Genomic DNA, 18042 nt, shown 5'->3' with positions numbered 1-18042 from the left:
TTTAATAAAGGTAAATCTAATGAACATATTAGATCTTATCTATCGCCATGATCAGTGGGGTATGAGACAGAATCATGCAGGCCGTAGAAACAACAATAGACTTGATGACCCTAACTCATTACTAATATCAGTGGGGCATGAGGTAGAATCATGCAGTCCGTAATACCATAACAAGATCATGGGGCTAACACATCTTTCAACTTATCTCTATTTCAATGATCTCGTAATGTGAACTGTTCGTGAAAGCATTCGATATTAGCTAAATAGCCAATTCAGGCATAGCGCACAGTTAAGATCATGCCTTCTCAGAAATAGATCTACTAACTAACGATCTCCACTCTACGGTACCAATAGTGGGGTGAGAGCAGAATCCCATAGGCCGTGATGACGGGCCATGGAACAATTTTCATTAACTAATAGATCTACTCAAGATTGGACATGCCTTAACCGCACGCTATGCACGATTAAGATTGACGTAAAACAATCGATAAAAAACATAACTCATCGCTTAAGATGTAGATTAGATCAGTTTTAGATTAGCAAACGATGAGTTAAACAAGATATAGGCCGATTCAGATCAATCTCAATCGGGCAGAGTGATATTGCTGTAATTAGATAAACAATGAAAGCAATAAGCAATATCGGTAACTTAATGAATCTACCAAAGACTGCCATACTAAGATAGAGCCGATAACTTGACCTTAATCTAATTCAAACAGTGAGGTGTGAGGCAGAATCATATAAGCCATACTTGAATTAGACAAGAATTGATAACTAGCCTATACCAGAGTCGCAGTGAGGGTCGACCGGATCGATGCAACCATACGAACAGAGGTATAAACCATGACGATACTTACAAACAAGCAGTGGAGGTCGATCGGATCGATGTAGCCATACTCGCTGAAGAACTCGTCGAGATCTACTCTACTCCTACCCCTAAGGGGTGGCCGGAGCCGAAAAAAGTAATTGACTTTGTATTTGATTGATTGTTATTTTTACAATAGCCGGGGTTTAGTATTTATATCCGGAGTCTAAACATAAACCTTACTCGAGTACGACTCAATACAATCTCTGGTATAATGAAAATATTCTTAATTTAAGATAACTTGGACTCTAATCTTTTCCTTTTTGTAGAGTCCAGTATGTCTCATCCCAGCGCCGATCGTAGCCTCTGTCGTCATCTGTTGGCGCTATCTGAAGAAAGTCGACTCTAGTGCATCCGAATCAACTAGTTCCGATCTTCACGCAGCTGATTCCTTGATGACATGATTTTCAGGAGCTTCCGAACCCCTGCAACTCTTCTTTCAAATTCTGGTGTAAACAAATACTTTAATTTATTTTTTGCTGATGTAAATTATTTTAATTAATTTATATTTTCATGATAAATACTATATAAATAATGATTGATTAATTGATACATGTTGGATCTACGTCTAACATACAGTCAGCGTGTCACGTCAGCTTATAGAGTAGGTTAGACCAAATTTAGACATGGATGATACCGCTTGCCAAGTATAGGGACCTGCGGTGATCACCTTGAAAATTCAGGGACCACAATGACACCGTCAACTAAGTTTAGGATATGCGGTGATCATCTTAAAAGTTTAGGGACCTAAATGACATCGTGGGCTAAGTTTAGAAACCCACATATATCATTTTAGAAGTTTAACGATCTGGATGACACCGCCGGATGTTCAGGGACCGGCGGTCAATTTTCCTCTATTAACTGATTTGCAGCAGAGAATCTCGTGACATCTGTGGCGTCCCATTTTACTGCCTCAACTTTGACACCGCTATGGTGTGATGTGGCTAAATACGGCCGGGAACCAAGGACCCCGTTAGTCTTTTGCTCTTCACCTAAGCATTGGTAATCGCAATCAGCACTCAGTTGGTGGGAACATTAGAAATCTATCAAACGATGTGGCAATGTAGTTGGACAAGGCATGCAAAGCAGCAAAGGTGTCCGTTCTTGCTTTTGTTCTTCATTCAGGTGGCAGCTGCTGGCTAGGCTACTCATGGTAGCATCGTAGTACCATGCTTTTCTCCCTGCAGCTCACCGCCATTGCAGAATGCAGAGGGATAGTTTAGTTGGCGTTTTTTTTTTTTTTGAAAACGGTACTGTAGCACTTTCGTTGTTATTTGGCAATTAATGTTCAATCATAGTCTAATTAGGTTTAAAAGATTCGTCTCGTGAATTTCGTCTAAACTATGTAATTAGTTTTATTTTTTATTTATATTTAATACTTCATGCATGCGTCTAAAGATTCGATGTGACGGAGAATCTTGAAAAATTTTATAAAATTTTAGGAAGGGTGGCCATTTCGCCGTCTCTCCCTGACTTGGGTTTGACGCAGCATAGCAGTAGCAGATAGGTACGACGAGTGAGTATTATTTTGGCGACGTCGACCGATTGGGTGAGCCGTGCCTGTCGTTAGGCGAATAAAGCTCGTCGTGGATCAGCATCACCAGATCAGGGAAAACATAATGCCCGTCCTTTGGATTATCCTCCTATACACCTACCTGATGCGATCGATGATGCATAAATTGCAATTGCAACATTTCGTTCACGCCGCATGTTGCGGAGATGAGTGGCAAGGGGACCATTACAGCAGAGACGATGAGCTTCTCATCAAGTTACTAGAACATGAGCTGTGTAGATTGACAGATTGAAAATAATATGGATCCCAAACCTCTCAACCTTTATGACACACCGGTTATCGCTCTATAATCTATCACCTCTTATATCTCCAACCTCCAACCTTTATATATGGCACCGGATATCTCTCTATAATACTATTGTCTTTCTTGCTTTGAGTAAGAAACTGCAAAATCTTCGTTGACGTCGTCCTACTCATGTTATGGACTCGCTGCCTGATCCCATTCACGGATGTATGGCTCATCCTACTCATGTTAAAGACACAATAGTTTCACCTAAATTTGTAATGTCACGCGTGTGCGGACATATAACTAGTCATTCATCTTTCTTGAATGCACAATAGTTGCACACAATTGCCACATAATTAAGTTGATTGAGTCCGTACATTGTCAAATTCCCATATTTGATTAATCCTTTATTACACTAGCATTTATTATGTGCTTTGGAATTTATTTGATTTAAGGTTGGATCAAACCTAATTAAATCTAAATAAATTGCTAGCTCATTATCATTAGCACGAGCGCAGCAACAAATCATATATCCCATTAAAACACACGGGTATGTTTTTTTTTACTCCCGGCCTCCATCTTAAATTATAAGACGTTTTTTCTTTTCTAGATATATAGATTTTGCTATGTACTTAGATATACACTATTTCTAAATAATAGTTAAAGCAATATATATCTAAAAAGCCAAAAATTCTTATGATTTGGAACGGAGGGAGTACTAATTAGACAGAGTGAATTCTTCCGTCTGTCGTATTTTACTTCTTGCAATGTCTTTGCTGCATAAGTCTCCGAGTTACGAGTCATCCAAATAACTACATAACAAGCTGTACGTTGTCTTGTAACTCACCAATATGTTTGCTTTTTAAATCGCACGATATATTTGCTAGTATTATTTAATATAACTATTACTAAGGTTAGAAGGTATACAAATCATAACTGTTTCGGGACTTTTAACATTCGGGCCTATTGGGCTTATTCTAGCCCAGCACGACTTCCGGCCCAATATAATGCTTTTAAAAGCCCAACACAAGGCCTGGCCCGGAACCACCCAGACATTGACACCGTCGTCTGAATAATTAACTTTTTAGCAGACCTATAAGACGAGTGGTATATAACACGTGTCATCGGTAAGAGTGGTAAAAAATTAAATGCCTCCCCGTCGTCGTCGTCGTCCCCACGCAGCCGGTCCGCCTCCTGCTCACGGCAGCACCTCGTAGGCGCCGTCCTCCGCCACCACCCCCTCCCCCCTCGTACTGGTCTGCAGAGGACTGGAGATCCATCCATCCAGACTTTGCATTGATTCTTCTTTTGGTAAGGAAACCTAATCTGCTCCGACTATAAGAGGAGTGAGTTCTGAGCAATTATTCCGAAATCTTCCTTCCTCTCCTCCATTAATCCATTCATCAGTGGTCCGTTTACCTTCCTGAGTGGTGGCGTCTTAATCCGATGCAACATGTATGGTTGGGTCCAATTGATTTCTTCTTCGTCTTTTTTTTTCTCCTATTGATTGAATTTCTTCATCCGCGAGCAAGAGCCACCTCAGTCGATGCCATAGGGATTGGGACATAAGGTGTGGGTTCGAAGTTTGTTTTCCAAGAGATTGTGATTCAACTGAATCTCCACGCCACCCTGCAGTAAGCCTGTTCCTATTGCGTCACAACCGTCGCAATGCTTGAGGTGATCATGGCATTCTCTGATTCCTTCTTACGCATTGTGGTGTTCAGCTCAAAATGAAAGGCGTACTTCAGATTAAGGGGGCATTAGGGCGTGAAAAGAAGGCTCCTAAGGAGCTCGAGAGCGTCTTAAACCGATATTTTGGATATTCGGAATTTCGCGGAAAACAACTCGAAGCTATAGAAGCTGTTCTATCAGGTCTGCTCGCTTACTGTGCTTGTGTGTCCTTATATTTGTATTGGCTAGCACTTGTGTTGCTGAGATGTTTTCAACATTGTGGGTTTTGTTTAATATGTTAAACAATTTATCTGCAGGAAGAGATTGCTTTTGTTTGATGCCAACTGGTGGTGGAAAGTCGATGTGCTATCAGATTCCAGCTCTGGTGAAGACAGGCATTGTTCTTGTCATTTCACCCTTGATAGGTGAACTGATCCGTATATTTTCCATAATGTGATAGTGTTTATTACTTGGAAGTTTATACTAACAGTTCCTTGATTTGATTGATCAATCTGCTAACCAGCACTAATGGTAAGATTTATTAGCCATATATCTCGTTTTCCTGTTACTCTTTTAATGTGATGGAACATCATGTGCTCTGCATATGAAATTTACAGGAGAACCAGGTTGCCAGCTTGAAAAATAAAGGGATTCCAGCTGAATTTCTCTCTTCCACACAGGCATCTCACACTAAACAAAGGGTAAGGTCTCTACTCTGCTGGGATAGCTCAATTGATGTGCCAATTTTGGACCCTCCTGTAATCATTCCAACTGACATCATAACCTCAAGTTGTACACGGCTGATACTCTGAGATTTGGAATTTTTACTTTTGTTTCTGCACTGACCACTGTCTCTAGTAGCGAAATATGAATAGCTCTTCTTTTTGGAATTTACAATTTTATCGTATGTATGCTCTCTCTCCTCAGATACATGAAGACCTTGATACTGGCAATCCTTCTTTAAAGTTGCTATATGTCACTCCTGAGCTTGTTGCAACATCAGGCTTTACGGCAAAGCTAAAGAAGCTCTACAACAGAGGTCTTCTTGGTCTTGTTGCTATTGATGAGGTCTGAATTAAGCAATGCCTTAACACTTTGTTATTCTTTGATCTGTTATAAATGGCGTTTGTTGCTTATTTCTGTCACTTATTTCGTACAGGCTCACTGTATTTCAACTTGGGGCCATGATTTCAGGTATGCAGTGATTTGTATGTGTTTTGTGAATACTTACTGTCAATCTTAAAATTAGCAAAGTGCTGTTTTCATGAACGCAGACCTAGTTACCGCAAGCTTTCATCATTGAGGAAGCAGTTCCCGGATATCCCTTTGTTAGCTTTAACTGCAACTGCTGTCCCGATGTAATGCAACCTACCAACCTCATGTTTTATCTCTTTACCTTTTCCTTTCAAAGTTATTGTTGTCTCATTTGCTCATTCTTTTCCTACGCCAGGGTCCAGAAAGATGTGATATCATCACTGTGTCTGCAAAATCCAGTAATTCTTAGAGCTTCATTTAATCGACCCAATATATTCTATGAAGGTAGCTTTTTCATTTTATTGATAATTTATTTGCCTGGCGGTGCAAGAACTTGTCAACATGTCAACATGAAGGTAGCACTTAGCATCAAGACCCTATCCATTAGTATTCCACATAAGAAATCCATTATAGAAACTAATACAATTGTTGTTCCCATATAGATTAGGGTGCATTATTTTCTAAATTTCGACACTGTTATATATTTACTTTCTATAGGCCTTCAATTAATGACTCATTGTCGATTAAAATATTCATCTGCCTCTATGTTCTGTTCTCCCTTAATGTATGAATTATGTTATGAACTAATTGCAGTTCGTTACAAGGATCTTCTTGATGATGTTTACTCTGATATATCAAATTTACTGAAGTCAAGCGGAAATGTCTGCTCAATTATATATTGTCTTGAACGGGCAGCTTGTGATGATCTAAGCATGCATTTGTCACAGCAGGGTGTCTCTTCTGCTGGTATGCCGATTAAAGTCATAATTAGCAGTTAATGACTTCCAAGTTGTAGCAAGATTGTTGCACTGGAATTCCTCTGATGTTTCTATGTTCATCTCCTTAATAGCTTATCATGCTGGCCTAAATAGCAAAGTGCGAAGTTCTGTTCTCGATGACTGGCTTTCATCCAGAACTCAAGTTGTTGTTGCAACTGTAGCCTTTGGGTATTGCTTCTCTTCAGTTCTTTTTACGCCATTTCAGTCATTTGTATGCTGATTCCTTGTTCACAAGTTTCAATTCTTAGAACTAATGTTTTTCCATATTTCATGTATATTTCTGCTTCGATATGGCACTTTGTCTATTGGTTTGCGGATGCCGCTCCACAGGATGGTACAAATACTCCTGTTGCATTTTATCCTGTTCCTGTTTCTGCAGAAGTGCTTGTTCATATATTGTCCTTATTGTATTTTTCAGGGTATTGATAGACAAGATGTCCGTATTGTATGCCACTTCAACTTGCCTAAGTCAATGGAATCCTTCTACCAGGAGTCAGGTCGAGCTGGTCGTGATCAACGACCTTCAAGAAGTGTTTTGTATTACGGATTAGATGACCGGAGGAGAATGGTAACTAGTTTTCAAACAATATATTTTACATTTTGAACAGTAGAACTGACATGTGTGGTATGACAGGAATTCATTTTGAGAAACCCCAAAACTAACAAATCCCAGCCGTCTTCCTCTTCAAATGAGCTTTCTGAGAAGGCTCTAGCTGACTTCAGTCAGGTTCTTACTGTCAAAACATATATATTGGTCTACTGGGCCATGCGGTTGATTCAAGTCTATTATGTTGCTTCTCTTGATGCAGATTGTTGACTACTGTGAAAGTTCTAGCTGCCGGCGAAAAAAGATCATTGAGAGCTTTGGAGAGAAAGTATGAGAACAATCCTGAACTTGTCAATATGTTTTCTGCTTTATGTTACTGAATTATCTTTAAAATGGTTTAGGTTCAACCAACTTTATGCCAACGCTCATGCGATGCTTGCAAGCACCCAAACTTAGTGTCTTCACGTCTGGAGGAACTCCGTTGTGTGCCCAACTGTCGCTTTAATAAGATTTCCCCAGTGTTTCAAAGGTACTTGACAAGGCTTGGTTGTATTTGTTAGAATTTTATCTGCTTGATTGATGATTGTAAGTGGGTTTATCCTTTACACTGGCATTTTCTATGCATTGATTTTTTTTGTCTGCATGACAGCTCAGTTAAACCAGCACACTTGGACACAGAATTCTGGAATCGGGAAGATGAGGCAAGCATATCGGCTGAAGACATCTCAGATTCTGATGGTAGAATAGTAGAACATTACTCTTTTCATTTCATATTAAGAAGATACCTCTGGTTGTTATTTGGAGGACTGGAGCGCACTAATATATGCAGTTCTTTATGGCAGATGGGAATGAGGTTGTGAGTAATATAGCCATTTCAAAGGTTCCAGCAAAAGCTGGTCTGGATGCAAAATTTAAAGCCCTGGAGCGTGCTGAAAATGCTTATTACCAAGGCAAAGCTCAGACCAAGCAGCAGGTGATTCAAATGCTGCCCCTTTGTTTTTGGTTATTGTTTGGAATCTCAAAACCTAAGTGACGTACGGGGTGGTTTTTGTATTTCTTCCATTAATGAAATACTAGTTTTCTATTTGAAAAAACCCTCCCCCTTGTTAGAGCTTTCATAACTTAATTACTAATTCTGATTTCAAATGGTGACTATTACAGGGTGGTGGCCTTGCTGACAAGAAAAGCATCTCTCAGACGCTAAGAGATGCATGCCAGAAAAGATTGTTGGACGCTCTTGGACAAGCAAAGCTGCGACTTGGGAATATCCCGTAAGTCTGCTTCCAGTTTGGCACTGTTTGAAAGTGTGGTTTTGACCATAAGTCACTTTGCCCAAACTGCTAACTAAAGCATGAGATGCATTGTGTTCTGAAGTTGTTTTTCTCATACACCGTATGACTTGCAGAAAACCTTCGATTTTTACATACTTGTTTGTTGTTCCATGACTTGTCATGCTATCAGGTGCAACGACGAGGCTTCTGCTACACACCTTGAAACAGAGTGCTTCAAAAAATATGAGAAAGTGGGCAAGACGTTCTACAACTCACAGATTGCCGCCACAGTTCGGTGGCTGTCATCGGCAACATCCAGTCAGATGCACGACCGCCTCCATGCTCTTATCGACCAAACTAAAGATGAAGGTGCGTCAGGCTCCCCCGACATTGTCCCAGAGTCACCTCCAGCATATCCTAAAATCGTTGGTACAAGGCCAGGAGAAACCAGTAGCTATGAAGCCGACGACAAACCACAGCATATTTGTGAGTTGGAGAAGAGGGGGCATTCAGATGAGTCTGCAAAGTGTGCTGCGGCATCGACTGGGAACATGGAGCTCCCCGCGATACCAACGTTCAGAGAATTCTTGAGCCAAAAAGGAAGGGATCGGGCAAAGAGCTATTCAAATTCCCAGCCATCTGGTATTCGTAGGAAGTCTAGTGGTCAGGTTGATAAGGAAGAAACCAGCAAGAGGATGAAATCATGAATGTCTGTTGGGCAACTTGATTTTTTTTTTATTTTGTTGTCTTTTCATCATTGATCAAACATTGCAAATTTACGTTGTAGTGAAGCATTCCTGAATCCCCATGACTTTTCTCTTTCCTCTATATCTAGCTTGTACAATAAAAAGAGTGTTCTTAGCTTCTCGTACGGATGGAATGCATCAAGAAACACGGCACAGTAGAGTTGTGGCAAACAGGAATAAATTTAAGCAAGTTAGACACACATGTCGGACCTAGCATCCTATTTGATCAGCTCTTACAATGGTCAATAACTACACCGGACTATCTGTATTGAACTCCTGGATCGAACTATGTAGTGTTGAGCCTATCACCCATAGGATCCGAGGAATCCTTCTCAAGCTCAGCGATCAGCTGCTCAATGTTTCTTCTGTATATAGGCATGTAATGATCATTGATCATCATTTTCGAAAGCCTCAGTTTGCCGTACAGAGATCTTGGTGTCAAGAAGATTCCCATGCTGCTATGTGACTCCCCATTCGTCGCATCGTCCTGTTGAACATCAGGCTCCTCTTCATGAGCTGCTTCTTCCCTGCTGGAGGTTAATATATGCATGATTTTTCCAGGAGGGTAGAACCTATGCACTTCCTTGGTCTCACTGAGCACATCTTCAGCCACGCCACACACCTCCTCAGCAATTGTACTTTCAGTCATCTTCCACTATGTCATCATCTTCTCCCTCCCTCTTCCGGTACAACTCACTTTTAAGTTGCTGCCACAGCTCCACATCAGTCATCCTGTCCTCGTCATGGTGATCGGCGATGTCATCATCGCTATCTACCTTGTCATCTACCAAGCCAATAGCATCGACCGCCACAGCAACGGAACTCTGAACCTCTTCTGGTACAGCTTCTAATGTAACTGTCTCTGAGGTTTCAACGGTTGTTTCAGTCAACAGCGAAGTCGATTCAGATCCACCGCTTGTAGATGTTCTTATTTCATCTGATGTGACAGTTGAAGTAGATGAAACATTATTTCGCCGTCTTGGCCCAATACAAGCCCATGTGGATAGTTGCAGTCCGGGTCTTGTCCATGCTGCCTGCGCTACACTGCGAGCTCTCCTCATTACAACCTGGCCATAAGAATATTATCACTGGAGTTCAAGGACAGTGCAAATGTTTCAAACTAGAATACAACTAAGCTTCCTGAAGATGGTGTAACATATGAAGCTCTGAAGGTAACCTGCGTCCCAGTAGATACAGGTCTTAAGATGGCGCCAGCACCAGCTACTCTTGCTTTACCATTTGCCATAGAAGGAAGTCGCGATCCCAAGGCTGATGCTGAACGATAAAAAGTGCTTAGGATTCTGGTTTGTTCAATTTGGTGACAGAGATCATTTAGCCAAGCAGATGCTGTAACCTGTTATAAAGGGATATTGTCATCATCTCATGTTCTTACAAAAGAAGTACAGTCAATGCACGTGCGCTAATAAATTTCTAGAAAAGAAAAGCTAATTATCATGCGGGATTAACAAAGTCAGGAATATCAGTAAGAAACCTCTGAACGAAGATCATCTACTGATGCAGCAGAAAATGTTGGAACTAAATCAGCTCCGTTGATGACTGTAGTTATAAAACGCATTCCTGACTCTGCCAGTTCCCATGTCATACATGCAGCTGCAAAACAGAGCATCGTCTAAGAAACACATATATTCCTTTAATATTTCTACATAGTTAAATGGAATTTAAGTTTTGTCCAAGATTCTAGTATGATAAAAACATCAAATTTAGGATACAAAACTTATAACAGCTCCAATCATAATATTAGCTAAGGACTTATCTACAGCATACTTCTAACATTTGGATTTTATCAATAAAGTTACAGCACCAATCACAAGTTCAGAAGCAGTCTGTACTATCTAATATACCAACCTGCCCCTGTGAGTATGAAAACATGACACAAGCAAGCAAGTATATAAGGTAACAAAAATGAGAAAATGCCAATTAAAATTAGAAAGAATGCACAGATCGTTTTCATGATTTGGTCGAGAAATTAGTGTTCTAAAAGAAAAAACAAACATAGCATGTAAACCTGGAGCAAACGCCACACAAGTAGTAGAGGTAAACTCCTGCTCCCTCAGGATGTATGTCAACAGAGCAGCTGCACCACCCCCCAGTGAATGTCCAACAACCTACATAGATTTGCCAATTGCTATGAGCACTCATTGATTGCAATAATTTGAAAGAGAAATGCAAACATAGTTATGATGCATTAAAGGGCGTACCCAGTGCAAAGAGCTCCCGCTCTGGTCTGGGGAAGGGTGTCAGTGGCAAGTCTTACCCTCGTCTATGCAATGCGAGGAGACCGTGACTCGAACCCGGGACCTTCCGGTCACAGGCGGTAAGACTCTACCGCTTGCACCAGGCCCGCCCTTCATAGTTATGATGCATTAAGTCCTAAAAAGGTTATGCTGTAGTGATGCTCATACTCTAGCATCAGAAAATAAAAAAGAGCTATGAAACAACTAATACCTTTATTTGGAAGTCTGGGTACATGTGCAATGCTTGTGCCAGACAAGGCCCTGAGAGCTTTGCAATCCACCTAACAGCTGCAACCATCCCAAAATGAGCATATCCTAGTACTAAGTCACTAACACCACCTTCCTGTACAATTGTATGGTGGAATGGAACCACAGCACCAGTGGCAGCTGTTAATGTATCTCTGATGCTATGAGTACCCCTAATTAATAGAAGTATGGTCTTTTTGTCTCTATCAAGCAAAATGGTGAAAGCTGGCTTCAAAATCTGCAAGGAAACCACAGAAATTCCAGGATCAATGCAAAGTAGACACTGTTCTTATGCTTAACTATTGGAATACAAAATCAGCAAAAAAAATGGCCATAAGAAAACAACAGAAGTTTTCACTCACTCCTGCTTTAGGTTCTTGCATAAGAACATCCTCCGCGGTGTAGCCAGTCGCCTCCAAAAACAATGGGAATGGCTTTTTGGAGAAATGCCAGCAAAGTGTCAGCAAATTGAGAAGATACTTTAAGTCAGCAATCACTTCAGCTCCTTTGAGCTCCACACTATCATTTCCAGCGTATATGCTTGCTACAGATAAGTTTCCCTGGCACACATTTCACAAGCAGAACTATCAGAAAATTTGTATTAATTTGGCAATCACAGTGCAATCTGTATTTTCGGTTCATCAAATAACAGAACTAATCAAATTTCATAATAGACAGCTCTGTCCTGGTTATGTATTGTCATAGAGGAAGGCTTTAAAGGGTGACATAGGCTAAAAAAAAGGAGTGAAATGTAAATCCAAGCTTCAGTGTACAGCACTCCACATTGGTTTTCAACCTCCAAGAATCAGAACAAAATCAAATGGAAACAAAATTACCAACAAAGCGTGAGCCACCAACCTGTCTCTTGAGGAGGAAACTGATCCCGAAAGCCAGGTCACTGATCGGCCACTTCCCAAGGGTCTCCGAATACGTGAACCGCAGCGGCGGTTCAGCGTGTAGTAAAGCAGTGCTGCGGCCCCCGCTGCGGTTGCCATTGTCGCTGTCGCCATATCGTGGGGCGCAGGCCGTAGGGGGTTTCGTCAGTTGGCCAGTGGGTCACAGCGTCCAGTGCAGTTCAAACTTCAAACCCAGGTTATTAATGGCGCAGTCAGACAGCGTTATTTAACCCCCGCTCCGAGGCTTCCACTGGCGATGCGATCTTGATCCTTGGGGGCAGTACAAGGTCAAACCTGGTATCACAGACAGAAAAACCGAGTTTTTATTCCAGGGAGGCCATCGATTGGGTGGCACTGATCACGGATAGCCTTTTTTGTGGCAGTGGAATGAACAGTTGGAGCATTCCCACCAATCCCATCGAACACTAGCATACTAGAGTAAAGTAATTCACAGAAACAACCAACAGGTCCAAGTCCAAACAGGTGAATGAACTAAGAAGAAATTGCTTATGATTTCCGGGACAACTGAACACGGGAAAAGGGTACCGAGAATCAAAACAAGAAAATCATCGAGGAAGAGAGATGTTCGATTGGAGACGATACCTCGACGACTCAACAAATGGCGGCAGCGGTCAATCCGATTGCCCTGGGAGGCCGGAACCCGCTAGGGTTTTGGGAGGGGGAGCGGAGTCCAGGTGCGCCTACCTACCGGTGCGGATTTTGCGGGAGGAGGAGGGAGAGAGAAATAGGGAGGAGACGGGGGGGAGGCTGGAGATGGTGGCCTAATTCGCGTCGATTCTTGCGGGGCGGCGACGGCGGATGGGGAGGGGAAGAAGGGCTTCCGTCCCGCCGGACGAGGCGCGTTTCCTTTTGCCCTTTCCGGGAAGAAGCGGTTGCGCTTGGGGTGGCTTGACTGAGCTGCTGCCCGGTGGGGCCCGCCTTGGAGTGGTGGGTTTTCTTGTGTACTTTGCGGTGCGGCAGGGCAAAGCAGCCAGAGACAACACAACATAACAGGGTGGGTGGCCGACCCAGTACGCCAGCCGCGTTTGCAAGGTTGCTTCGAGGCCAAGGCCAAAAGCCCACGGGCGTTCCAAGGGGTTGTCGACAGAGCAGGCGCAGCCAGTTTGGACCCACAGGTCTACTTCCATGTCAAACGTGCTTCTCTCAGTTTAGTTTCATCATGGATTTAAAAATTCAAACGAGTATATACATCTATATTTATATTTTATCTACATACTTTATATATAATATTAAAGAGTAGAATTTTTTTTCTTCATCTATCACTATCTACATCTGTCCACGTTACTCTTACGTGTCTATGGTCTCCCACTTGAATATCCAATTATTCAGATATGGCAGAACACCAGATCACTATTTCCTTGCATGAGGTTAATTCGATAAAAATCACCTTTAAGCCTGACCTTGAGAAGTTTAGCGTGACCCATCTAGATGATTATGCCACAGCCCTCAAGAGCAAGAGAGTTGTTGATATGGCAAGCATTTTCTAGGACTAACGTGTGACCACTACACAAACATCGGGAAGGGGTTTAAGAAGACTTTTTGAAGAAAAAAAACGTTAACATTTGATGGATTACTTGGCAAAGAAAAATAAAATACATTATAAGAAATTAATCAGTTGGGTGGATATTCAAGAGAAGTAATTTAATTGGCTCTAATTCGTCCACACCTGTGAATTTTACGAACGAAAGTCTTTTTAGATGCAACTGGAAACCTTTTTTGTAGAGGTGGTTTTTTTTGGTTCGCCTCTACTTGGCTTAAAGAGGTGTAGAAATCCATCTCTAGATGCTGCCGAAACCCAACCTTGTCTAGAAATCAGTTTTTAGAATTTGTAAACTGAGCAAAAAAAAAAGAATTCCAAAATTATTAATCTTAAAATAGAATTTATGGGCCCAAAATGATTTCAAATGCAACTAAAAAGTTGCAGATCACTTCGAACTTTTATTTAGGTGGTTTCTCGAATTTGAAAATTTTAAAAACAAAATTTTTTGGCCTTAAATGATTTTAAATGGAAAAATCAACAACTACAAAGTTGTAGATTTCTTTGAGTAATATAGCTTTAATATAAAGTTTTTTTTTTCATCCGACGTGATTTGAAGAAATTATAATTTTTACCGTGATGCATTTATTTTTATAGGTGGGCCAATTTGCCAATCGCCTATAAAAATCCATTTCTAGAGACAACTATAATTTCAAGCCGCCTCTTGAAATGCCTCTAGTTCTAGAGGCGGCTGAAAAAATTAGCCGCCTTTGAAAACATTGAACATTTCTAGAGGCAGTCCCTTCTAAAAATTGATTTCCAGAGATAGTCCGACTCAAGCCATTTTTAGAGATGGATTTTATAGAGCCAGCTCTATTTTAAAAAGGAGGTTTTCTGTAGTAGTATGTTTAACGCCAACATGATTCAGTGTTTCAAGGAAGAAGACTCTCTTCTATACTATTAATTCAAGTCTAGGCAAAACTCATGTCAGCTTTACGTTCAAAAGATTCAGCGTTTCAAGGGATTTTTCTACATTTTTATATAAGTCTTAGGCGGTGTTCGGATACGGTGACTAAAATTTAGGAGGTGTGTCGGGAGGATGTTGCATGGGGTGTTCGGATACTAATAAAAAAACAAATTACATAATCTGTTAGTACTGCACGAGATGATTTTTTAAGCCTAATTAATCCGTCATTAGCACATGTTTACTGTAGCACCACATTGTCAAATCATGGACTAATTAGGCTTAAAAAATTCGTCTCGCAAATTAGTCGCAAACTATGTAATTGGTTTCGTAATTAGTCTATATTTAATACTCTATGCATGTGTCAAACATTCGATGGGACAACGACTAAAATTTAGGAGGAGCAACCCAACACCACCTTATATCATCTTACTATAGGTTTCACACAAACGTCACTTTAAATGTTGTTATGTCCACAAGTCAAAAGCTCTTACATACTGTTTTTCTTATCATCTTCGCTTTTCTTTGTTTCAGTATCTGCGACAAGGTTAATGGTTAGATCACCGGGAGGTGTGTGTGACTACGAAATGTAAGAGGGGCAGGGGCTCTACCGCTCTAGTGATGATTATTGATGGAGCATAGATCGTCCTTGGTGCAAGGAGAGGGCTGCTGACGTGATGGTAAAACAAACTGTAGTTTTCTGATTGTTAATTTCAGAGTTCAGTGATATTAGGAATTAGGATAATGGACTTTGTTTTATTTTGCTCAGTGGTACACATGGTATATCCAGGAGAAAGTGTTGTCTTGCTGGCTTGCTGCTGAACGGCGACCAGCTAGGCAGCTAGTAGGGTCTACCAATCCACCACCTAGCGTCTGGCGATACAAACCGAATTTCATCACTAATTCACCACAAAAAGGTTATTTACGACGAATGACAGTTCTACCATGACCAAAGTTGTTCGTCATGTATGTTTACATCCGTATTAGTGTTTGGCCACACTGGTTTTTTGTTTAAACCTGTCTTGGCAATGACTATGTGAGAAGAATAAACTGGTTGTGCTTGAAATTAGGAGATTATATTATTAAATGTTCGTTCAGCGAGAGAAGTAATTGCTTGGTGCCCCGAAAGATGAATGAAGGCAGGAAAGGTGCCATGGTTTCCTGCTCGTTGCTACGGCTCCTCATCCCGGCACGAGAACGGCCGCTGAACAAAAGAACAACACTAGCAACTGAATTAGGCATGAATGTCAAGAAATGCCATGAATCATGAGGAAGCCAGGTCAGTCCTGGGAATCATGGCCCATACTGGTGTATTCAGTGTAGGCGGAATTGTGAGGAAGGTCTGCTTCTGTCCTGGTGTCGAACTTTGCAAGCTTGTCACTCCACTGAACAAGTTGAAGCCTGGCCTGCCTACAAGGCTACAAGGACTGAAGCTTGTTGCTGAGTGGGTTCAGAAAGATTAGGAGAGAGTGCATTGTTGCTCAGGTACCGTTTAGATGGCAAAATTTTTGGCGAAATGCTACTGTAGCACTTTCGTTGTTATTTAGCAATTAGTGTCCAATCATAGTCTAATTAGGCTTAAAAGATTCGTCTCGTGAATTTCGCCTAAACTGTGTAATTAGTTTTATTTTTTATTTATATTTAATGCTTCATGCATGCGTCAAAGATTCAATGTGACGGGAAATCTTGAAAAATTTGGCATTTTAGAGTGGAACTAAACAGGGCCTCAGTGGACTGAAACTTACATCTGACAGTAAAGTTCAGAAATTAAGATTAGGAAAGAGAGTGCAATCGTATAGCTCGTGGGTTATCCCAATTAGCAATACAAACGGCGCACTGCAACTCCCGTGCTGTTTTGGAGCGAGAGTAGTGCTCCTTCTCCTCTAGGCGAGCTCACTGCAACTGATTGTAACATATCTTTTATATTGTATCGTATATAAGATCTCTGTTCTGCCAAAAAAAAAATGCTAAATTTGATTCAGGCAAATTCTAGTAACAGCCGCCATTGAGTTCTCTTGTTCATATGCACTTTGGCCTAGAGCCACAAGGATTTAATTGTGATGCGATGTGCTCAGATCCTAATATCATTATTGTATTGAATCTAATTCTAACAGAATCAAGAAAATCATGCATGCTATTTGTTGGAAGATTTGGAGTCATTACTGATTGGTATAGTCTGTCTCACCTGTCACATCACTTGTTGATGATGATTTTTTTTGCAAATAAAAATAAGAATTGTCTCGCTCCTTCTCTCGATCTCTCGAGTCTATTTGGCTTAAAGGCTTAAGCTAATTTATTTTGAGAGAAAAATATTGTTCGTTCGCTGAAAAGTACCGGTGAAGTAGTTCAAGCGAACAGGGCTTGCAATCGTTTGAAATGTGCAGTTGTGTCCAACATAGGCTCCGTTCGCTCCGCTGAAAAAATAAGTCGAAATACTGTTCCGACTGATTTGTCGTGAGAGAAAAACACTGTTTCGGCTAAAAAAACGAGCCGAAAAGTACCATAAAAGTACCATAAAAGTTGCGGTGTTTGTTTCCTAGTGCTCGTGTTGATTCCTTGGTGGATTATCGGTGTTGCGGACTTGCAGTTGTGTCCGATCGAAAAAGGATGTACTTGCCGGAGCGAGTGGTCATTGTCTTTCCCATCAGGGCCTACTGTAGGAAACAAACACTGCAACTGCAAGTCAGTCGTGGCGACAAGTACCGGCCCTGATGATACTGCTCTGGTTTCAACAAGACAGTCGTGGCGACATGAACCACAGGATCTTTGAAAGGAAAGATGCCAACCCATCAAGAAATGTCTCTGTTGTCGCCTCTCGGATCGGAGGGAGGAAGACGGTGGTGGCAACGTGTTTCATTTCAGATTTCACCGACATTATAGGGATATTTAAAGCTTGTCAAGTAGTAAGCAGGGCGGTCATGCGTGAGTCATAAACAATTAATAAAGAGTAAAAGAGAGCGAAATGGGGAGTAGTATATAGCTGATGAACTAACTAGCTTATTAGTTCTCTATAGACATATGGTGCATTATTGTATAATGTGGTGTGGGCGTGTGGCGTATATACAAGCAAATAAAGCACCGAGTTAAACTATTTTAATATGTTCCAAAGTATAATGAATATAATACTTTCTTTGTTTTTTTTGGGGAAAAAGAGACTAAAAAGCTAACACAAAATTTGAAAAGAAATTTGTACTGTTGGTCCTCTGAAAAAGAAAAAAATTGCATTATTTTTTGTTATATATTTCGCATCC

The 18042-nt window shown here is 41.0% G+C and overlaps 1 protein-coding gene and 1 pseudogene across 1 annotated transcript; one reads left to right on the top strand and one right to left on the bottom strand.

Moving 5' to 3' along the window:
* Window positions 1-3794: 3794 nt before the first annotated feature.
* On the top strand, window positions 3795-9014 carry LOC136478200 (ATP-dependent DNA helicase Q-like 3). Its single transcript, XM_066476552.1, has 21 exons — window positions 3795-4119; window positions 4197-4298; window positions 4389-4536; window positions 4653-4760; window positions 4859-4866; window positions 4953-5036; window positions 5263-5403; window positions 5495-5529; window positions 5610-5693; window positions 5786-5874; window positions 6184-6336; window positions 6440-6536; window positions 6699-6702; window positions 6787-6936; window positions 7003-7095; window positions 7178-7243; window positions 7317-7444; window positions 7565-7653; window positions 7758-7888; window positions 8077-8186; window positions 8377-9014. The coding sequence occupies exons 1-21, from the start codon at window positions 4111-4113 to the stop codon at window positions 8891-8893; spliced, it is 2346 nt and encodes a 781-aa protein (XP_066332649.1). The 5' UTR covers window positions 3795-4110; the 3' UTR covers window positions 8894-9014.
* Window positions 8968-13310, bottom strand: LOC136478199 (uncharacterized; annotated as a pseudogene).
* Window positions 13311-18042: the final 4732 nt, after the last annotated feature.

Source organism: Miscanthus floridulus, chromosome 8, assembly GCF_019320115.1.
Source record: "Miscanthus floridulus cultivar M001 chromosome 8, ASM1932011v1, whole genome shotgun sequence".
Lineage (NCBI taxonomy): Eukaryota > Viridiplantae > Streptophyta > Magnoliopsida > Poales > Poaceae > Miscanthus > Miscanthus floridulus.
The sequence above is the reverse complement of the archived record's forward strand: the minus strand, read 5'-3'. Positions and strand labels throughout refer to the sequence as shown.